Genomic DNA, 23,915 nt, shown 5'->3' with positions numbered 1-23,915 from the left:
CTTGGTTTCTTCTGCCTGGAGAAGAGATAGTGAGAAATGCTGAGGTATAACCCCCCAACACTAGGAGGAGATTATCGTGAGGGCGGCAACAGGAACTTCACAGTGGTGCATGGCAGCAGGATGACAGCGTCAGACACAAATTGAAAAAAGAAAGGTTCAGGCTGGGGATAAGGAAAAACTTTTCTCTGTGAGGTTAGGCAAGCAGCTGACCAGGTTGCCCGGGGAGGCTCGGAGACTTCTGTTTGCAGAGCTTTCCAAGAACTGATCGGACACAGCACCAGGCGTCCTGGCCCGACCCCGCGCCGGCCCCTTCCACACGTCAGCCTGAGGAGCCGCTCCGCCGTTCGGCGGGCAGCCGCCAGGGGGCGAGCGAGGCGCGCTCCCAGCGTCCCAACGGCTGCCGCCAGCTGCCGACGTTCGGCGGGCTGCTGGACTCTGCTGTTCGACCTCAGCCCCCCCACTGCCTTCTTGTGTTTGTTATTAAAGGAATTTCTTTTTTTGTAGTTGTTTGTCTGTTATTTTTTTTTAATGCTGTGGAAACCAGAGGTGGCTTCACTGCGGGGCTGTCAGTGCAGCCAGTGAGAGGCCGTTACCTGAAAGGCGGTGCCGTGGCTCGGGTCGTCTGAAGTGCTCGTTGGCTCAGGGAGAGCTGGTGGGCCGGGCAGGCCTCGCGGCGAGCGGCGGACACGCGTTATACGTTCCTGGGGAAGAAAGAAGAAGAAAACGAAGGTGACCCGGAGGCTGTCACGGTTAGACGTGACTGCGTTTTTCTCAGCGTTGTACTGCTGCTGTGTGTGTGCACATTAGGTTTTAGCAACGCTCCTTACATTCTGTCCCCACTGTCTGTGTGTACTTGTGAGAAGGATAAGGGATGAAGCTGTGTGTGTGTTTCTCTTGATTCTCAGCACAGCTCAGTCAGGACCAGTTTCAGGGCCTGTTGTATCTCCTGGTACAAAGATCAAGAACTGTGACTCTATCACTCAGCTTCTTCATCACTTCAGCTACCTCCAGCTGCCAAATGAAGAACAGAGTAAGCTTGATCCTCTTCAGTAATAGACAGTTTTTTTTTACCTGCTAGGAGTGCCATTTTATTTTTTCACTGAGAATCTATATGGAGAAATTATGTCATAGAATCATAGAACAGGATCATAGAACATTTGAGTTGGAAGAGATTTTTGAAAGTCACTCTTTCCACTGCTGAAATGCATTACCCACCTCCTCACTGTGCTCACATTCACTATTTAATTTCCATGAACAAGAAAAGCATCAATTAATATTAATGGGTGCAGTTTTTTCTGTACCCAATTCAATTCCAAACCTTCGTTCTGTATTCACTTCTATGTGAGACAACATTCTGCTGGACTACTCCTTTGTTGCTGTCTGTCACACAGCTACAAAATGTAATGAAATATTGGTGGAAAGGTTCAACCTCTACTGCCATACCACTGACTTATGCCTCTGATGTTGTGAGCCAACACAGTAAAATAGGTGGCATTATTTTTGGAGCACCCTTTGTAAAATAGATAATATCTTTAATAGATAATATCATTAATAAGTAACATAGATTATTTTAATTGTTAATATTTTTATTAATACATTAAAAATAGCAACAAAAGCATAAAACTAGTGGATTCTTTTTGTGAAACTAACACATCGTTGCTGGCTCACGTTCAGTTTTTCATCCACCAGGACACCCAGGTCCTTCTCTGCAGGGCTACTCTCAAGGACTGCTCCTTGTGGTCTGTATATATGCCTGGGATTCCTCCGGCCCAAGCACAAAACCTTGTACTTTGCTGTCTTGAACCTCATTAGATTCACCTAGGCCCACCTTTTGAGTCTGATGAGGTCCCTCTGAATGGCATCCCTTTCTTCCATTGCATTAACCGCATTGCTCAGCTTGGTGTCACCAGCAAACTTGCTGAGGGTGCACTCAATTCCGTCATCAATGTCATTGATAAAGATGTTAAAGAGCACCACAGGCAGTAGAGATATTCTTAATTTTGAATACTCTGAGAACGGAGCAGTCTCTCTTGCTAGCAACAGTAGAACTAGACTGAAATAAGCTTTAGAAAATGAGTACAAAACAAACTTTTGTTTTAGCCTGTATGTTTTGGAAGAGGGTGGGCAATATACTGTTTGACATACACATATTGACTGTGCATGTATGTATATAACTGCAATTCAAGCCATTCTTACCTCATCTTTAAGTTTTTTTCCCTATCTGCTTCTGACATAAGCTATGCTAATTAAGAGTGGCTGGCTAGCATAGTTCTTACGATTCTCATGAATTTTAGTTTTAACACTATCTTAACAAAAGCAGTGGACAAAAAGAGCGCAAGTCTCAGTGTTAAGGACATACCAATCGCAGAAACACTTGCTTTTGCAGATGTACCATAAAATTCATAACTAAGTAAGGAGGTATGGCAAGTCAAGGACTATGACAATATCTGGATTTCAGAGCTTCTTTGCAGATGCTCTCCTTGCTATTGGTACTGCTGCTGGCAGAAGAGTTCCTTTCCATTGAAGGAAGGGTCAAAGAGTTACCAGAAGCAGCAGTGCTGGCTGACATTAAGAAATCCTATAGTGAAATTAACTGAGATTTCTCTTCAGTAATGAACTAGATGATTGTAGAATCACAGGATGATTTGGATTGGAATGGACCTTAAAGGTCCCCTGGGCAGGATATTTCCCATTTGACCAGGATGCTCAAAGCCCTATTCAGCCTGGCCTTGAATGCTTCCAGAGATGGGGTTTCTACAGTTACTCTGGGCAGCCTGTCTCTGTGCCTCACCATCCTTATGGTGAAGAATTTGTTCTGATTATCTAATCTATCTTTTTTTTTTTTTTTTTTTTTTTTTTTTAGTTTAGTTTAGTTTAGTTTAGTTTAGTGTAGCTTAAAACTATTATCCTTGTAACATGTCTGTGTCTTTCTTTTGCTGCAGACCTCATATCTGAACATAGTTCTTCAAGTGGGGTCTCCTGACAGCTGAGTAGAAAGGGGGAAACAATGCATTCCATGAGAGTTTTTAGATGATAAAAAATCTGGGAGGAGTTGTGCTATCGTGCAGAGGAACCTCAACAGGCTGGAGAAATGGGCTGACAGGAAACTCATGGAGGGAAGTTTGACCTTGGAAGAAGTATCTCCACGCATAACACACAGGCTCAGACAGACCAGTTATAAAACAACTTTGCCTAAAAGGACCTGGATGTCCTTGTTGACAAGTTGAAGATGAGGCAGCAGTGCGCCCTCGTGGCAAAGAAGGCCGAGTGTTCGCACTGCATCGGAGAAAGTGTTGCCATCAGACTGTGGGAGGTGGTCTTTCCCTTCTGTTCAGCATTGGTGAGGACACTGCTGGAGTGCTGTGTATAATTTGGGGCTTTCCATTAGAAGAAATACATGGACTTAGTAGAGCCGGTCCACTGAAAGGACACTCAAATGATTAAAGGATTGAAGCATTTCAGATGAAGACAGGTTGAGAGAGATGGGATTGTTCAGGCTGGGAGAAAAGGAAGCTCGAGGAGAATCTTGTCTATGCTTAGAAATATCCAAAGGAAGGCTGTAAGAAAGGAGAGCCAGGCTCTTTTTGCTGGTGCCTGGTGACAAAACAAGAAGAAACGGAACACAGGATGTTCTGTCTGAACATCAGGAAAGTTGTTTTTTTACTGCAAATGTGGCTGAGCACTGACTGGCACACGTTCCCAGAGAGGTTGTGGAGTCTCTCTACTGGGAGATAATCAAAAGCCATCTGAACATGATCCTGGGCAGACTTCTCCAGGTGATCATGCTTGATTTGGCAATCTACCAAAGGCTGTTCCAGCATCAGCTCTTCTGTGATTTTGTGTTATTTAACCAGTGAACCTAAAGCAATCTATTGCAACTTGAAGTCTAATGACAACATATTTTACCTCAGGATGCTGGTTACTAGTTTATCATACTGCTTTTCAGGAGTTCTATATTATTATACATTAAAGGAATGTTTTTAAATGGACTTCTTTCTTGCTGTGGAATGTAATGGGTGTCTCTACTCATTTGTTTGCTTGCCGTGTTTATAGAGTCACTTAATGACTTAATGCATGCTGCCAAAGAAAAAAACTGCTAAGCAGTTGAGGAGATAGCCTGGAAATCTGAATGTTGCTATGGAAGACAAAAATTCTGGCACCTCAGCTACACATTTCCTTTGCCTTACTACTGTTTTCATTACCCACAATAGCCCAGAGGATTAATGCATTTAAATAAATATGAACTCAGATTTTCTCTGAAGCTCATTGCTTTTTAACACTCTTTAGGTGCAGAAGGCATTTGGGAATGATTTTAAGAGCAAGAAAAGAGGAGGCAGTGAAACTGGTAAGGTAATAGAAGAAAGTTGGCAGCCTGCAATAGAGGGGTGGCAAGTGATTTTCTTCTTAGAGGAAGGGGGAAATAAACAACTTCACTAGTTAGGAAAAAATAAACCTAGCCCATTGAGTGACTTTTTTCTGGCTGATGATAGCTTATGGCAGTGTTAGTAGTCAGATGATAGTGGTAATTTTTTTGTTTGTTTGTTTTATGTTGATTTGTTGTTGTTGTTTTCATTTTGTTTAAGTGAAATGTGTTTGAGAAGGACTCTGAGCATAGATTTCCAGATGCCTTCTTCTTGAGCTGGCTATTGTTTCTTACTATGGACAAACACAAAAGGTCAGCGATGGTTTTTACACCTTAATATATAAAGCTGACCAGCTGCACATCAAGGCTGATGAGAGTTCAGAGGCTGTGAGTGAAAGTGTATGGGGTGCTTGTGTGAATCTAGTCATTTCAAAGATGAAAGACATATGAGGCTTGTTGTTTGTAGCAATAATGTGGACTCTAGCTGTTGCTCAGACAAGACTTCCATGTTAGTGATGATTTGAGCTGAAGAATGACTTCAGTGGGAAGCGAAATGTTAGGGAGAAAAATGAATTGAATAACAGCGTGTGTTAAAAGGATCAAGAGAAACCTGCTGAGTATCTTCCTGAGTTAGTGCACCTGGCTATTTGATACAAGGTTTATTTGTGGAATCAAATAGTAAGCAAGAGTTGAGGAGATTGAAGGACCCATTGGAGATATGTTTAGCAACCTGCAGCATGGGATCAAAAGGCCAAGTTTTTAGACTGCAATTTTGTATCTTATCATTGATGTATATATGCTAGTAGGTCCGGGTTGTATGCATGCCCACAATTGTGAGTTTATATCCAGCTCTGCAAATGAACAACTGAAACACTGTTCTCTTCTTGGTCACTGCAGCAATACCTTTCTTATTAGTTGCTTCTGAGAGTGAATTCTGGGAGTATTTTCTCCCTGAGAACACTGCATGTAGGTATTCCCCAGTACATTGCTTTAACAGCAGGAGAGTAAATCACCAACACAGAAAAATATGTATGTTTTAATGTCATTAAATAACTTTGCTAGCAAATATAAAACCTTACATGAAAATAAGAGCTGTGACTTTTCATATAATTTGAATGATACTAATCTGACTAAAAATGTTTGGCTTGTTAGCATAATAGCTTAATGAACTGACTCCCAAATGGTTTTACAAACTCCAGATAACATGCAAATTCTCTTACTCAGGTGAAAATAAAGGTGAAACTGAGGTGGAGTCTAACAATTCCTAACATCACTTCACAGAAAAGAATATTTTTATCAAGTAGGAACAGTGGAGAATTTATGTCCCCAGAATGCAAAACTGAGCTGAATTTTGTCTTGAGAATGTAATGTGAATGTCCATATTATGGACAGTCAAGATCTCAAAAAAAATTTGTCTCAGATCTTCTGCATTTTTCTTGAAAGTTGTCAGTAGCACTGCAGAAAATAAAATGCAGACGTTGTTCAAGATTGAGGACTGGAACATTTTGAATGAAACAAATAACCTGTCATGAAAAGTAAAACTATATCCTGTAGTTGAGCATAGCATCATGCATGGATTGCTGTATCTTTAAATTTGGAAGCCAAATTAAGAAAGAGAGAAGACAGTCAACCAAACTGGAACATGGCCCACTTATTATTTTTTTCAGTATCTGCTTTGCTTAACTTTGTATATCTGGATTTATACACAAATGAATGATACCTCATGCTTTAATATGCTATGCCTGCATCCACCTGAAAAATCTGTAGTACAGCATCTGGTCAGTATACATAGGAAGATATTAATCTTGAATAGTTTAGAAAAAAAGTTACAATAACAAAGAATTACATTCAAAATAGTTTTTTTCTTTCAGTTATTTCTAGTTTTAAATACCCTATGGAAATTTCACGGCTTTTCTCAGAAGGTGGGGCAGTGTCTTTAAGTTCCTTTTTCTACTGTGGAATGTACAAGAAAGTTGCTCGTACAAAGCCATACAAAGCTCAGAGCATTTATGTCCCATGATTAAATACCCTGACTCTGATCGTATTTCCAGCAAGGTCAATGATTCACACGTTAGGGCCCAACTCTTTCTATTTCTGAGACATTCACTTCTGCAACCCTTGCTATTCTGCTCTCTTCATTGACTCTCACTGACAGCATTTTACAGTGTCATAGAGCATAATGAAAGATACAGCAAAACAGTCACAGGTGTCAAACCTAACCATACAACTGAAGACTGCAGGATCTTGGGGAGTGCTTAGACTTTTAAACAGCTTCTCCTTATGCAGACTCTCAGGATTCTCCCAAGTCAGCCTCTGCCCTTAAAAAACCTGCCACTTAGCCAGTGATAGTAGTGCTGCTAAGTGCTTAGCTGTTTTCTGTGGCCTTGTCAAAGGTGAAGGAGTCCCAGCAAAAAGCAAAACAAAAGAAAACAATGAAAAGAAGATATTTTGTACTTATAACAGTTGGAGCAGGTGCTTGCTATGCTTCTCTGCTTATTTGTTACTGTGACAAAGTGGGAAGATTTCTGCCCTTCATATCTCGCCATCTTCCTACCAGTTGCTAAATACATGATACCTCTTTGTGTTGGAAGAAAGGTTTCCTTTTTTTTTTTTTTTTTTTGGTGTGTGTGTTTGTGTGTGGCATGAGGATGGCAAAGTTTTCATCTCTTCTTTCCAGATTTAATGAGATCACTAAATCCAGTTCTTTATACCTAGGTAGTATCACAGAAGGTAAAACCATATTAGTCCATTCAGAAGTGAATCAAGCCACTGAGTGCAGGAATGTCCAAAGTGGCATTTTCTCTTAGTGATCAGGACTGCATAATGTAGAAGACTGAGGTGCACATTGACAATTGTTTGACCAAAAAGCCCATTAAATCAGGAGAGTTTTCCCCAAAGGGTAAAATAAACTCATAGAGACAGCTGGAGTATTGTATTTGCTACTGTTCTGTAGCAAAAATAAAAGCAAAGAACACTGGACAGTGGACTTCAGTCATCAGACGAAAATATTGCATGTTGTTCTGCAGACTGTTTGGAGAGGATTCTTGTTCTGGCACGGCATCTGAAACAATGGGACCTCAGACCTCACTATGTGCAGAAATGGTTCCCAGTCAGCAGTCTATAGCTGCTGACATCTATTTCAAGCTGGATACCTTTTAGACTGCGAGACTGACACCTGAAATAGATGAAGATGTGATTTACAGAAATATGAGAGATAGGAGCTGAAATAGTTGATGATAAATGTCCTCTTATCACAGGATTTGGAGAAAGAATGAGAAGGGCCTCAGGACCCTTGGGTGTGCAAGAAAGCAGGACTGACTCTGAGGAATTAATTCCCTTCTTAATACAAGAGGGGATAGATTATGATGTCAGCATAATCATCCTCTCAGTGCAGAATGAAGCCTGGAGTGCTGAAACCTAGTGTTGCAATAAAACAAAGAAATGGAATGCAAAGATCACTTTCTGTTTCTGTTGTAAGGATGGTTCTTCCAGTCCAGTGTTGGGCAGCCTGTGTTGGACCAATGTCCTGGGTCCTTCACCTCAGTGATGACAGAGCTGCCTGTACATAACACAGATTTTGTCTCATCCCTCTCCCAGCTGCACTTTTCTTACCAATGATAATGGACAAACAAAGATTTATATAAATCAATGATTTTAGGAACCAAATCTACCAATAAGCCATAATAAAAGATGAAGCTGCAGGACAAAATCGTAAGCTTGTGCCATGGCAGTCTAACAGAGCACAAAGAAGGAAAAATGGATTACAGGGTGAGATAGGAGAAAGGTGTTTGGATTTACTGCTGGATGGATGAGATGTTTCAGGAACTAATTTGTCCTAGGAAGTTTAAGTCCAGCGTAAAACTGTCAGCAGCTGAATGGAGGCAAAGGGTTCATTGGAAAAACAAAGCAAAGCCAGTAATTTAGGGGAGAGCTGAGTGACAAGTAATTACTTACTCTGGCTGGTAGATGAGATATTTCTGTTCTTCAGTATCAAAAAACCCAGAAGAAGTGTGATCAGTAAAATTACAGCTATAAGTGGGCCAAAGAAATTTACCTTCACTGGTTCCATTTCTTCTGCCTGTATCTCTGAATAAGAAAACAGAGAAGATGCATATAGCAAAGATTTAATTTGCTAAGAATTAGCTTAACCCATCCTAACCCAAATTCATGTAAATTAGAAGTTTATAGAAAGGCCCTAATTATCCTTTGCTTTTACAGTATTTAATAATACTAGGAAATCACTCTCCATATGTGTTCTTTGTTTGTTTGTTTGTTTGTTTGTTTGTTTTCCCCAATATCTAGCAGGTGCACCAAGGCTTAACAACCATTTCAGCAGCAGTAAGGAAAAGTGCTATTTCTGATGTTTGGGTTATGTGAGAGATTGGCAGCTTGATTAAAAAAAGAGCTTATGATGCCAGTGCTAGGCTACTAGTACTCTGCTACTGAAAATTTAAATAGCCTGGGATATGTTATTATGTGGTATCTCTTGGAACTGAAGATCAAAGCTTAATGAAAAGCTCTAAGAGGTGTGAGAGAGACAGGGAATGCACGGGAGTTTCCTTCTATTTCTGGTTATTGTGCTTTTGAGGTTTTGGTTGTTAGGGATAGCAAGTGACACAGCTGCAACTGTCACTGAATAATGGTTTTTTTTCTCTAGAGTTGTTAGTTTCTTATCCACCATTACTGTTTATTAGGTGGCTACTTTTTAAAGTCAGGGATGAGAAGAACTGAATAGGGAAGAGGAGGATGCACTTCTATGGCTAATATTAGTGTTGTTTGAGCAACATGTAGAGCTTTGCAAACCTCAGAAGATTCTGTATTTAATATTATTTACAAATCCTGGAATGTGAGGACATCAAAGGTAGTTTGCCATATATAGCAGTGAGGACTTAATCCTCTAGTTAAAGTTAAGTGAAGAAAACTGATTTGTTTTTGCCAAAGATCTTCTTTGGCAAAAGTTTTTTCCATCTGGAGTAATAAGTAAGTAGTAAATGGGGAAGCCTGTAAGTAAGTAGTAAACTTTTTCTCTAATAGGCTTTCTGTGTACCAGTTCTTTTGGGTATCTTGTTCCCATCAGGTGAACTACAATTCAACACAATCTTAAAGGAGATGGGCAAGGCAAATGACTGAAGTGGGAAGCAATTCTGTTTTGATGTATTTATGCTATAGCTTATGAATAAAAATGTACAAAAAAATGTTTTCCTGTCCTAAGAAATAAATCATTTCCAGTTTTAATTTAAAGAAAGGATAATTCATATGGAACTCTGATAATATTTTTGCAATTAAATCTTTTTGGTACTCAGGCAACAAGTTCTAAACTGCTTGTCTAGAGTTGCAGCTGAAGAATTGTTGGCTATGGCACCTTCTCTTCTGAATGTCTGTGCAGTGCTTTGTTATGTAACAGACTCAGAGAACAGAATTCTTGCATGCCTCCTAATTTCTCTTACTTAGCCGTGGCCTGGTCATACATAGAGTTGTTCAGCAATAAATATGTTAATATACCTGGGAATATAGGTAATTAGGACTGAGAGATTAAATTTGCTTTCTTATTCCTCATCTCTAGGCAATTGGCTTATTTGTATTGGGGCCCAGAATCCAGGAGAATGTTACAGCATCATGATATTCATGAGGGCTCACTTTGGCATGTAGTTTTTCAGTTAGAAAAAGTAAAGTAAACTGTGAAGCACACAAAGAATATCTACACGTAGCTGACACTGTGATCATTAGGGAATATTTGGGAAGGCACAGAGCCTGAATTTCTTGCAAGAGGTGTCTGAGAAGAGGCACAATCCCAGAGAAAAAAAAATCCCCAAATGGTCATTTTGGAATGCACACTGTATTCTGCCAAATGTTGTGAAAACCACTAGGAATACTTCCAAAACCCATCAAAGTTTTGTGGCCTTTACATTTTAGTTCAGTACAGTCTATTTTACAGTTTGTGAGCCAAATTTGGTCCAAGGGACTCTTCTGTTCAGCCTTCTGCCTCTCTCTAGAAAGAGATTAGGAGCAGCAGCTCAAGAACTTATACATCAGAAAAAAAAACACGTTTGTAGTGTGAGAGTGGTCAAACACTGGAACAAGTTGTTGAATGAGGTTGTGGAGTATCCATTTAAAATTCAACTGGACAAGGCCCCAGGCTACCTATTGACTGCTTTAAGCAGCCTGATTTCCAGATGCTTCTCAAACCTCAGCAGTTCTCCGTGATCCAGCAGGCTCTATCTGAACAGCTAAATGCCACCTCCAGAGACAGGCTGAAGCCTAATCCATGCATTTAGTTTGCTTTGTTGCTGCAGCAGCATTTGGAGAATAGGTGAACAGGGCTGTGCTCTGTTCTGTGCAGCGGTAGCCTTCCTTCTCTCTGTGCTCTCCTTTCTGTAATAAGGCTTCCCTTGGAAAGACAGAAGAGGGAATTTGGTGGCCGTGATTATCAGTGAACAGGATGGCAAACATAGAAGCCCTGTAAGTTGCCCCTTCTGCTACTTAGGGTTTATTCTCTGCTTTGACTATGTTGCCACCTGTGATCATTTCTACTAAAGCATTCCCAGCTCCTACCCATGCAAAAATCAGAATGAGCAAATGAAAACTCACCTATGACTAGTGGCACTGAGATAAGGCTCCTCTGCTGCTCTCCAAGGTGAAGCAAACAGCTAATATTAGTGAGTGTATTTGTAGGAACTGGGATATTGAGCTTGCTGGTAACATTATACTGCTTTGTTACAGCATCCTGTAAGACATCCATGCGTCGTATAAGCCTATCTGTCATGTTTTCACTTGAAATTAGCCAAATCATCTGCTTGGGCTCTGGATAACCTCCGCTGGAAGAACAGGAAAGATTCAAGTTTTCACTGGGCTTTGGTTCCCCACTGTGTAGCTGTGCTATCACAGGTTGACTATAGTTGGCTGAAACAGACCAAAGGAAAAGCACCATGAGTCAGATGTACTACATTTTGTGACAGTCCCTGTCAATATTTTGAGATTTTCATGTGGAATCAAACCTAAATAGTTTTCCTAGGAAAGCAGTGTGGGTCCTAAGAAGGGTTTGTTATGTTTTTGGCTGCACACATAGACTTGCTTCTTTTTGTCTTTGAAGTGTTTCAGTGACATAGGTCATATCAGCCGGATAGTGAGGCTCTGTCTCTCTTACCTTTTCTAGACCAATTGGTACCTAATAATAAATAAACCTACTTAGCTCAACTTTTTATGTGGAAGTCTACTACAGTACAAGTTCCTTTACTCTGTGCCATTGGATCTCACTCAGTGAAAAACTTCCCTGTTGCTTTAAAAAAAGTTTCCCAAGCAAGAAATAATTGGTGAAAAAGGATTGGAGAGGACTATTCAAACATGTGATATGAAGGATAATGATAGCTTTTAATCAAAGCAAAAGAAGTTTCAGGCTCAAAACTTCATTGAAAGTACTGAAGTATGTCAGTGTTAAAGTCTTTAAGTACTAAAAACTATATGGAGAAGAGGCAAGGGGTTCTTAGAGAAATATGAGTGTAATGGAGGGTCTGATTCTTCTATATACACATTTGAAGTGTCAGATCCAGGCTCTAAGCCTAGCCCCACTGAATTTTAATCTGTAACTGAAGATAGTGTCTTCCAAATAGGCTACAGACTGAAATACCTCAAGAGACAGTAGATCCATCAAGACTTTAATATTTTTCGAGCAGTCTTATCACTCTGACTTGTTTTGTTTCTGCATCCTGAAATGACTGCGTGGCTTACTTCTCATCTATTTCTAATGGTTATTATATCTTCACTGAATTAATTAGCCTTTCTAATTATCCAATATTGTATGTGTATTTTGGGTAGCCACTCTCTGAAAACAAGAGTCTCCTCAGTTTTCTTTGTTAGAAGGTAATCAGATCAATCATTTAACATCTCTAATTGAACTGTATTTTTTTCCAGCCCTCAGATAACTTTAGAAGAGATTTTATTCATGCTTTTAGGTTTTTCAACAATCCCTCTAAAATGAGGACAGATACTGTAGTATATATTCTGGCACCAGTTTCACCACCAACAGCAACAGCAGATGTTTTGAAATAGCTTTCCTTGTCTCATCTGCTTCCCTTATGGATCCATCTTAAGTAAGCACTAGAGATGTACTATAACAAAAACATCAGAATTTCCAGTTAAGCAGCTTCTCATCATGATCTCTACCTGTCTGTTTTACAAGACAAAACTTTTCATTGTGAAGCCCTCTCTTTCTGGAGAATGATCTGTGTTCATTGTTCTTACATAAATAATCTTGTCTGTAAACAATACATACACTATATATCCATCTATCTGTATCTTGTCCTGTATATATATATACACATAAATAACATACCTAAGTTATGTTAGAAGATACTTAGGTATTTTGGAATAGATTTGGTCACCAAGAGATAGTTTTGTTTGACTGATCTTTTGCTCTTGTATTACACTCAAACTTTCTTAAGTCCACTTTAAGTGTGAAACTTCATACTACAAAAATAGCCTTTCACATATTCTACAAGATTCTACCTAAGAAACAAGCAGGGATACACTTCAACATTTGTATTTTTTCTAATTATTTTTTATTTTAATTAATCCCTATACTCTGCCTTCTTTTGGGAATTTACTGAAGAGAAAGACATTCGAAAGAAACAAAGAAGCAAATAATTTTAAACAGGCTTCCTATATAGAAGGTTTGGGAGAGTTTTAATGTGTATGTTTGAGACTTCTATAACATGTTAAATTAATTGAGGACTTGCTATTGAGTGCAAATTGTGAGTCTCTAAGGTCTGAAACTCCTGAAAATAATATTCATCGTATAAATTCTGTGAGAATTAGAATTAACAACCTACGTTTCCTATTTGCTTGTGGATCAAGGGAACACTTGCTGGTAGTACAATGCTAAAAAGTCTCAGGCATCCTGGTGATCTTTCTGGCTGCTGTTGCACATGGCCTATATTCTTTTGAAGCCTGAGAATACCAGTAGAAATCAGAAGCTGCTGTTATTAATGATTACCACTGTCCAATAGAAGAGAGAACATACAGATGAAGGTTACAAAGAAAATAATATCAAATAGAAAAACATTATATAAAGATGCAATTCCTAAAAATCTGAAAAAATACTAGGAAAAGATTACTTCCTCACTGAACCCTACTCGCCTGTAGTCTGTCCTTGCCTCTGATAATGTGCCAGAAATCAAGCTGAGTCTGATCAATGCCTGCATTTTTTCTGCAGAGATATTTTCAGTCCTTCCATAACTGAGCATATGATGTTCTACTCCTCCACATATTAGCTGCTCTTTTCTACATTTTCCCTATGATTTATATGATCATAAAATAGTGGAATATTTGCAGAAATCTTTTTATGTTTCAACTGTAATTTACCACCAACATTCTCAATGCAATTGCTTTTAATAGAAGGCAGTGCTTCAGATGCAAATAAAACTTGTATTTTCTGGAGTCCTAGAAGCCATAAAACTTGCAGGGAGCAAGATGAGGAAGGCAGGGTGGTTTTCACTATAGACTGTGACAGGGTGGGAGATAGGAATGTGTAATATTGAACAAATTATTTCCTCATTTTTTCTACTTCCAAATTCACAATGAGAATTTTCTGAGAAAGAGAAAGAATCTGAGAAGAAACACTTTTATCCACTTTAAAAATTCTCTCCACTTCAGCTAAATCCCCAGTGGCATGGGAATAGTCCATGTTTGAACTAAACAAAGTGACAGAAACCTAAAAATAAAATAAAACAAACAAACAAACAAGCTCATAAAACAACAACAAAAAACCAAACCAGATGACAATTAGCAGAAATTACTTACCAGTGATGTGCAGTAAGCACTCCGATTCGTGTATGATCTTTTTTGGTCCCTTGTCCATGTGCATAATAATACATTTATACTGCCCCTCATCCACAATCCTTACATTTAACAATTGCAAGGTCCATTTGTCCATATCCATCTTGGTCCGATTTATGTACTTAGGACTAAGGTGATCATGTATTTCCTGGCCAAGGAAAACTTCATGTACCACTTCGCCCGTATCTTTTTGCCAAAAAACTATTATATTCTTTATGTCAGTTTTCTGAGAGTTTGGGAAATAGCAAGATAGGTATGCAGTGTGATTGAGAAATGACTTCACATGATGCACATTGGCAGCGATACCTTAAATAAATTAAAAAAAAGAGAAGAAATTAAGATTTCCATCAGCTGCAAAAGAATACCAAACACGTGCGGGGGCAACACTTAGTGAGAGTAGCATAAACCCACTAGCATTTAGACAAATTCTCCCACTAGCTATGAGAAGATACATACTTCTTCACACCGATGCACTTAGTCTTGTGGCATTCAGGTCATAAATCCGTTTCTTATTTTCCTTCCTATTTTTCACTTTCCAAGGCACTCAGAGCCAGGGAGAGTCTGTATTCTGGAAGATTTAGCTTCAGGCAAAAGTCACAGCTCCACACTGTTCTCAAATGTGTATGCATTTCTGTATATATGGTTCTGTCGTGTATGAGGCAACTGCATAATTTGTTTTTCAAAACTTGAGTTCATTCTCTTCAGGAAACAACACAGCGCTGCAGTTTTGAAGACAATGTAAATGCAGCATGTGTGGTAAATGTTGGTGTCTAGGGAATATATGGCCAGGAGGTCAGAAACAGGAAAAGCTTTCTGTTTCACTGAAGAACTAATCTAAGTTTAATGACAAATTAAATGTCAGATTTAACTGTTCTGTAATTAATCTAGAGTTTAATGGCAAATTAAATGTCAGATTTAACAGTCCTGTTGCTGAACTTGTTAACAGAAATAGTCAATAAACACGATTATGCTTTCATGCATCAAAATAATGGACTACATACAGGATGATTATTTTCCTACTTTCATCACAACCTATATCCACTGATATGATTGAGTAAAGATGGGCTGGGAGAATAGTCTTTTCTTGTCATGAGAAATGCAGACCTTGTTCTAGCAGATACAAACACATTTGCTGTGTTCAGAAGATTCACTGTTTCTCTCCTGAATCAAAGTTTTGACTGATTTTCTGGAGCACAAGACAGCAGTGATCTTCATAGCTGACTAAAACTCCATTTATTCCTTATCAAGCAGTCAGTCTTTAGTTCAATATTGCTTATATACAGAGGGGATATGCACATGTTCTCAAAAATAGATTTAAATTGAAAATTTAAGAGCAACATGAAGAACGTGTAATGTAAAGATATAAAACTGAAGAAAGTACTTTCTACATTTTTTTATAGAGTCCCTGCTCACAGTTTAAATATATATCACACAGATTATATGATTTTGATTTTACAACTGAAATTGCTAATTACTACTAAAGAAGGAGCATCAAAGTAAATGTAAATGTATCACATAGCAGGACACAAATAATCTAAATATTTTTTACAATTAAAAATCTGCTTCTTACCTGGGAGAAGTATTATGGCAAAAAGAAAGGATATGCAGACCTCCATGATGCTGTAAGAAGGAAAAATTAAAGAAGTATTTTAGAGGTTGAAAACACTGCAGTGCCTTCTCCAGTGCTCCCCAAGTAGCAGTAAAACAGGAAGAAGTTTCAAGAGAGATTTTTGAGAAAGTTAATCTCACATGTCCTTTCAACTAATGGAAATGCTTCTCTGCGCTTTAACAGCCATTAGCAACCAGAAGCATGCTATGACAGACCTCTGTTTTACAGTGACTGTGGTTAGGTTCAAGATAACTGGGTATGCCATGGGAGAGGCACAGAGTTTATGGACTGCAAAGAGCCAGAGTGCCCAGAACAACTGGCACAGAGGAGAGAAGAATGGGGAGCATGCCTGCCCTTAGCTGAACATAGAAGGAGAAGGGGAATTGAAAGCAGAGGAAGAGGAGAGGGTGACACAGGAGAAGTAGGTGGTGGAGACAGGCAGCTCAATGATGTCAACTACCAGAAGCGATGAAATGGGTAACCTTCCATTGTGTAACAGGAACCTTTCCTTCACTGTAATGAAAGACAACTGAAATCAATCCTATGGGGTTTAAAGAGTTGAGGCTACGTGTCACAAGGTTTGGTCAAGAAAAAAAAGTATTTAAAAAAAAAGCCCTTTGACTCATAAGCAGAATACTTCTGTGGCTGATTTCACATAGTGAACCTATATAATCTTGTTCAACAGTCAAAGCCCTTTCTCCAAGTATTTCTTATTTATACGTGAGAAAACTGCTCCTGCCTCTACTGGCTTACAGCTGATGGATAGCAGTGCCTTTGTGTTTTTTCTGTGCTATTTCCACATATCTGGGAGAAGCCTTCACACCATGCCATCCAAGGTGCTCCACTCTCCTTTCTGAATTATTCCAAAGAAGGCTCTTTTTTAGTGGAGAAGGTGTAAAAACTCTTCAGCTCTCACATGAAAAAAGAAGTGTGATTGCTGTCTTTTGGTTTCCCCTTTTTTTTGCCATGTTTTATTTTAAGCTTGTACACTTTGATCTTTTTTACCACAGATTTCTGGGAGCAAGTGTATTTTTCTGTTTAACACAGAATTTCCCTCAGTCAGCTGTTGTGCTTTCTGTGTGTGTACTGCAAAATACAAAACCATATTTTTTCCAGATTCAGCCTTTTCTTAGGAAAGAGGAGAGAGATGCGCCAGAGAATACCGATAACATTCTTTGTGATCAGTGAGATATCACCAAAGTCATAGCAGAAGAGAGGGTGCTTGTGCAGGATCCATTGCTATAAGCAGAGATCATTCTCCTTCTGCTCCATGAACCACAGCACAAACCACCCTGCTATGGGTGAACGTTTATCTCGGCTGGGCCCCACTTAGTTGAACCACACAACTAATTGTCTAAATAAAATTGCCTATGCCAACTTGCCTGTGCCTATGCCACAGAAACCTGCAGGAGCTCTTTCTCATCAGTCATGTTTTTCTCGTGTGAATAAGAATTTTTGCTTCTAGTCAAACAAAGGAAAATAACCAACACAATAAGCCTGGCTTTTGGATCTAGTGAAGGTTTAGAAGAAGAGAACTAGAAACAGTTTAGCAACTGGAAATATAAATGACTGTTCTGCTATAACAAGGCATGTTTTGCAATGACATTCTCATAGGAGCAAAGACCAAAACTGGAAATGAAAATAAGAGAGAAAAACAAAACTCAAGGGAAAAAAAAAATGCACACACACAAAAACCCACAACAGATAACACTTTCTCCATGCCTTTCTTTATGGGTTAGCTTTGGAGCTGAAGATAAAAGTCTCAAAGGTCCCACAGATTTTCCTGGCTGCTGTCTTCCAGATGGTGGTTACAGGACTGCCTGCGTGTTGAGGGCTCCAAGATCCTTCAGGATTTCCACGCGTCCTGGAGAGGGAGATCACAGTGTGACTTCTGTTGCTCTTAGATGAGCTGCTTCAGAGGCAGTTGCTGAACCATGATGTGGGTCAGTAAACTGCAGTGTTGTGAGAAAACTCTCTTTCTTTATTTAAAGGATGTCCTTAATCAGCTGATGCAAGTTCTTTCAGGCACGGTCCAGAAGGCTGAGAAGAGAAAAGGCAATCAAACACTCTGCGTTGGCTACTTACACAATTTCTCAGACATTTACAATATAAATTCTGTGCGCAATTCTTTTTTATAACTGCAGGCCACTGAAAGAATGATTATATCCCAGAATTTTTAAGGAGTCAAAATGGTCCAGGTAAGATGGTGCACTACTGGCAAATGATGGGGAACAATCTGCTCCTTGCAATGGCCCCATGCACGAGCCCTCTCCTCCAGTGCAGAGCATTGTGGCTCTCTGTATCTTCATGGTTTTCCAATCACTTGCTGGCTGCATCCAATGGAAGAGGCACCTTTTCAAGATGCCAGTGACAACGGATGAGATAGGAGTCCTTTGAAGATCCATAGATTAAAAACTTTCTCTGACATTCAGAGTTGTGTTTGTCTTCAGGGAGATAAACATCTTTCCTTGCTAACTAAGGACTAGATAAAGGCACTATGTGGCAAGTGTCTTTCTTGTTTTTTGAAGCTTGGTCATTTATTACTGCCAGTGCCCTTATGACTCAGGATTACAAATCAGATGTAGATGTCAGAGATTAGAAATGAAGAAATATTTTAATTGAAATTATGTCAGTATGCGGCTAGTAGTTCTGTAGCCTTTGTTTACTGGAAAGAGAAGAAACCATGTGAGCGTATGTAATTCAGTGGCCCTATTCATGGCTGCTTTTATTTGACCCAAAGCAGTTTGAGAGAAGTCATTTTGCTGCACACAAGGGAATGCCCTACCTGAAGAACTCTAAGATAGATGTCTGATACCTGCCCTTTTTACTTTTTGAGGATGATTGCCAGAAAGCCCTCTGGAATTCATTTTAAATTGGCTTGTGCTTTCTGTTTCTTGTCAGTCAAAATTCAACATATATCTGCACAGCAAAGCCTGAAGATCTGTGAATAAAAAAGAGCTTTATATCATTTTTTTTCCCCCTTGGTTTTCATTTGCTCTCTTTTTACCGCATTTTCACTGTTGGATGTATTCACTGCCTTTTGAAAGACACATATTATCAAATATGTGGTCTTTGACTCATACGCTCCTTCAGTTCCTTTCAAAATGTACTTTTCAAGTGTATTTAAGAACATATAGCTGGTTTATTTTATTACATCAGGTACATATTTTCTATGGGAAGACTCTCCTTCCCTTTTATTTTGCCATGCTCTCAAAATATAACTGATTACTAAACTAGCAACCTACTCTTTTGACTTCTCTTGAGTAGGGAATTTTTCTAAAATTTCCATGCCATGCAACACTGGGTAGCTCCATGAGCTATTGTGAGCCTCCTGGAGACAGGACATCAGTGATTAAGACTCAGTCTTCTCTTTTGTTGCAAACACAGGTCAATCTGAGCAAGTGTAATCAAAGTAAAGAACAACTTAAGGAAATTCCCTTAATATAACAAGGTCTGAGAATGGTAGGATTCCCTCCACCCAAATGCTTAGCCATACAACGTAAGTATCCAACAATGGACTATTTTCAAAACATACCATTATCCAGTCAACTTGTGTTTTCTATGTGTTTTTCCAGCAAGAAAATGGCAATGTTGCAATCAATTGTTGCAACTTTTTTTTTTCCAATTCATTCTCTTTTAGAACATTCTTTTACTCTAAGTTAAATTTGGTTTATTATGTTGTTGTTACATTTGTAATAAGTCTGTATGCGTAATTCTGAATTTCTTAATGCATTTTGTTTTCCTTCCCACTATTCCCTCTTCCACTAAGATCCTTTTGTTATCTATGAGATCTTCAGGAGACCTCTGACTTTTTCTATGATTCTAAGATCATTGTGTTCTAACACACAGAATCTAGTTTTCTAATAAAAATTAAATAACACCAATTATTTAAACAATACCTTTGGTCCAAAGATCATGAAGCATTCCACTGCCTCTGCAAGCAAAATTCTTCCTCCACAATCAAAGGGAATGTATCTCTGAAAGAGACCACAGCAGCTGCCTAACAATGCACTGTCCCACGGCACAAGTCTCAGGACACGAACAAGTACTCTACCTAGCTGAAACTGCAGGGGGAATTTAGAGAGAAAAAGCATCATCAACCAGAATGAGACACTCATTGGGATTAACTGTGAGTTCCACCTACAGGACAGGTCAGGTCAATGTACTTGGTATGCCTTGTCACGGAATCGACAAATTAGTTGAACCATCTCTTCTACATGACAGATAACCTCATCAGGAGACATCTGCTCTCCTTTCCCAGCCTCTGCACTTGCCTTGATTTTAGTCAAGCAAAATTCTCAGCTGGGAAACCGCGAATGCCTGATTCACTTATCAATAGTTCACGCTGTGAGGGAATTGAAATGCTCACTACCAGGCTGTCCTTCTTCTGAGACTGACTTCTGCAGAAGTCACTTTGCCTGGAGATTGTAAATTAATGGATGGTATTGAAGCCAAAGCTCACCCCAGGGCTACGCAACACATTACACAGACAACCTCAAATGGCAGTTTTCTGAGTGCTTTGGATGGGAATATACATACCATACATGAAAGAATGAATTTACAATTTATTCCTAACCCATACTCAAATACACCCAAAAAGGATTTAGCTGCAATACAACGTACGTTTGGTCCTCAAGTATTATATGCTTGATTTTCAATAGGTGTCTTTAAAAAACAGAGCTAGACATATGATGCAAACTTCATTCCTCTTCTTAAATAGGGGCATCGCTAATCAGAAGCTACATTTTTCTTCCTGCAGTAGATCTCAATTATTAAATGAAGATGTTATATTCAGAAGTGGAGTTAGATAAGCCAAGCTGTGCTGCTCCCAGTTTTAGAGCAGAAATCACTCCGGGGACATATTCTTATTTTCTCACAGTGTTTCTCACCACACATTAAATGATTTATAAAGTTAAAGGAAGAGGTTTTGCCTTTTGGTTTTGAATTCTCCCCCAAACACCAGCATTACAGTAGATGAGAAGAAAGTACCCAATTCTCCTGCCTACTGGTATAAATTAGAGATTGCCATTTTTATGATACACACAATCAGAAAAAGCCTTGCAGATCCACATTATTTTTTTCTTTCTTAGCTTTTGATTATAAATGCCCTGCTTTAGGAATTAAAGCAATTGTGCTAGTGCTATCATAGGCAATCCCTCATTCTGTTTTAAACTGATCATCTTGCTCCAGGGAATAAAGGATGTGTGTGTGAAGCTGCAATGATTAGCAACTGTAATTCAAATGAAATAGAGAGCAGCTGTGGAGCTACTTTCCTAATAGCAATTACATTTTTACAAGTGTGTGCTTCTGTATATTAGTAGGAGCTTTACAAAGGCTTGTCTCAGTAACTGCTCAAATCATTATCACATGACTAAAAGAGCCAACACAATTAATTGAAAGCATTATCACAATACTAGGGAGTACCTAATTTCTTTCTTCAGGCTTCCTGTCTCAAAGGCAGCAAAATACTCCAGCACGGATCTTGATGATATAAATGTTCATTCTTTCCTCTGTTCTCCACTACATGCTGAAAGACTTGGATGGAAAAAATCAACACTGCCCTCTTGCAAATGCACATATGCAGCTTTTGCCCCAAAGGTTCCTCTTTTAAAGTTGAAATTCCCCTTGTTACTTTTATTTCTCATAAGCGTCGGTATTACTCACGGTATCCTTGAACTCCTGTGTAGCCCCAGTCTTCAAGAGAACTGTTGCTTGGATTTTGCTCGTAGGAAAAAGCCCTTTGATTGTAGGAAATAACCGTTTTTTCGTTTTGTTTGTTTGTTTGATTTTTAACTAAGGCTTGATTGTTAAAGCTGGCAAGTTCTACTCAATTCCGTTTGCCTAACTAGGTCTTATATTAGTAGAAGAGGAAATAGTTTTGTTGGCAAAGACTGACCTTTCTCCAGTGAGATTAAACAAAACTGTCCTTCCCTAATTCTCAGCTGCTGAAAGTTACCAAGTTAGTTCAAGATCTGATGTAATGAAAACAAGAGCTGAATGGATTGTTACACAAGAATGATGATTTTGAGATTGATTCCATAACAATTATGGGAAATAAGAGAAATCTGTGGCCAACCATCTACCACAAATTCCATACTTGCCATGTTGTGTTTGACTTTTCTGTATGATAAAGAAGTTGTGCTTATTTGACTATTTTTACATATAATTCTTTGATAAAATGATAACTTATTTCCTCTGTATGCCAGCTTAGTAGAAATTGTAACTTCATTATCCGTTAAGATTTGCTTTAAGTTTGCTTACGAGCATGCAACAAGCCTCATAATAGCCCAGTTTAATGATAGCAGTTGTGCTTGCCAGACGTAGATCAAACATTATTCATATCTGAGTCTCTTGTCTCTGAATCACAATTTACAGATGGCGTTCAGAAAGGAGCTGTGTGGGGAAAAAAATTCATCCTAAATCTATTACCTATTGAATTTTATTGGAAAATAATTTGAAATCAGATTCTATGCACACGTTTTCCTTGTCTGGGATAGACTACTAAACAGCTGTGATTAGAAATAGAGAAGTAAGCTGCTGTGAGTGAAAAAGGGGAAGGTTTTCCGGTCTGTAGTGATCAGAGAGCTATAATTTGCTTTTAACTGAAGTTTTCAGTGAAAGCAGCCAAAAGAATAATTTCTTCAACTAGATTGATTAAAAACTAATGGAATCTAAATTAAGTGTTTTCCAAACAAGTTCAGCAAAATCTAAAACCTGAGAGCATTTACATGGTTTGACTTTTTTACTTGCTTGCAACTCAGTGTTGTGGTTAGCAAGAAAAGCAAGCAGAAGTGATTGAGCGTCTTCTTCCCACTGTAAGATTTCATCAAGAGTAATGATGGAATATGCCTCAATGTTGTGCCGGAGATAATAAAATTTTAAATTCTACATATGCTTTGTCTTCCTGCCTTCAAAGTCTTACCATTTATACTGAATTTCACATGAGTGTATTGAGTTCAGTTTTCAGATGAGCCAGTCGCTGGCCAGTGAGCCTGGCTGCAGTGGATGAAGAGGTCGAGCCCTTTGTGTGACTCTGAGGAATGTCTAATGTGAAGTGTTTTTTTCCTTGCTCATGGTGGAAATTTGGCTAAACATTAATAGATTATCCTTATCTAAAATGTTATTGACATAACAAATCATAGAATATCCCAAGTTGGAAAGGCCTCATAAGGAATATCAAGTACAACTCCTGACTTCACACAGCATCACCTACAATCAAACCCTATGTCTGAGAGTGTTGTCCAAATAGCTCTTATCTCTGGCAGCTTAAGACCATTACTAGGTCTTACTGGGCATCCTCTTCCAGGGTTGCACGAACCTCTGGTGAAGAACCTTCTCCTAACTCCCAACCAGCTCACCCCTGACACAGCTCCATGTGGTTCCCTCGGGCCCTGTCGCTGTCACACAGAGCAGAGCTCAGTGCTCACAGTGCCCCTCCACTCCCTGTGAGGAGCTGCAGCCACCATCAGGCCTTCCCTCAGCTCCTCAGCTCTGGGCTGAGCACACCATGGGACCTCAGCTGCTCCTCACACACCTTGCTCTCTAGACCCTTCACCATCTTTGTAGACCTCCTTTTGACACTCTAATATTTTATTTCCTTTTGGTAGTGTGGCTCCCAAAACTACGCACAGTGTTCAAGGTAGGGTTGCACCAGTGCAGTGTACAGTAGGAAAACCACTTCCCTCACTCAGCTGGCACCTCAAGATACAGCTGGTCTTCCTGGCGTCTGGGCACATCGTTACTTGTGTTCAACTCCCATTAACCAGAACACCCTTTCTGTAGGGCCGCTCTCCAAACTCTTGTCCTCCAGCCTGTATGTATAGCCAAGGGTTGCCCATTCCCAGGTGCAGAATCTAGCACTTGCTCTTGTTAAACTTCATGTGGTTGGTGATTGCCCAGTTCTCTAATTGCAGGTCTCTTTTGCAAGGCCTCTCCACCCTGATGAACTCAACAGCCCCTCCAATTTATTAGTCTCAGCAAACCAGGTCAAAAGACCTTTTTAGTCCTACATCCAAATCATTTATGAAAACGTTAAAGAGAACTGGCCCCAAAAAGGGCCCTGGGGAACCCTGCTAGGCTGATGTAATCCCACTTACTATAACCCTTTGGGCC

At 39.3% G+C, this 23,915-nt stretch overlaps 1 protein-coding gene and 1 long non-coding RNA gene across 3 annotated transcripts in view; both read right to left on the bottom strand.

The window, feature by feature from the left end:
• CD86 (CD86 molecule) overlaps nt 1-15,814 on the bottom strand; it is a 15,850-nt gene extending 36 nt beyond the window's left edge. Inside the window, exons 1-5 of the mRNA XM_085234827.1 lie at nt 15,765-15,814; nt 14,159-14,500; nt 10,952-11,263; nt 8,318-8,449; nt 1-701 (exon numbers count right to left, since the gene is read on the bottom strand). The exon at nt 1-701 is cut by the window's left edge and continues 36 nt beyond it. Of these exons, the coding sequence (XP_085090953.1) occupies nt 640-701; nt 8,318-8,449; nt 10,952-11,263; nt 14,159-14,500; nt 15,765-15,810 (894 nt within the window). The 5' untranslated portion in view covers nt 15,811-15,814 and the 3' untranslated portion in view covers nt 1-639. The remainder of the gene's footprint in view (nt 702-8,317; nt 8,450-10,951; nt 11,264-14,158; nt 14,501-15,764) is intronic.
• A 1,679-nt stretch (nt 15,815-17,493) lies between these two features.
• On the bottom strand, nt 17,494-21,659 carry LOC116217234 (uncharacterized). 2 transcript variants are annotated; one of them, XR_004161470.2, is made up of 3 exons: nt 21,228-21,659; nt 19,703-19,780; nt 17,494-17,843 (listed from the first exon to the last, which is right to left on the bottom strand). It is a non-coding gene; the product is annotated as an uncharacterized LOC116217234 (long non-coding RNA). The 2 variants fall into 2 exon arrangements; XR_014886091.1 differs by having other exon boundaries at nt 21,468-21,659.
• Between the last annotated feature and the right edge of the window lie 2,256 nt (nt 21,660-23,915).

The sequence above is a fragment of the Meleagris gallopavo genome, chromosome 1 (genome assembly GCF_905368555.1).
Source record: "Meleagris gallopavo chromosome 1, MGAL_WU_HG_1.1, whole genome shotgun sequence".
Lineage (NCBI taxonomy): Eukaryota > Metazoa > Chordata > Aves > Galliformes > Phasianidae > Meleagris > Meleagris gallopavo.
Note: the sequence above shows the minus strand (reverse complement) of the source record. Positions and strands in the feature narration are given on the sequence as shown.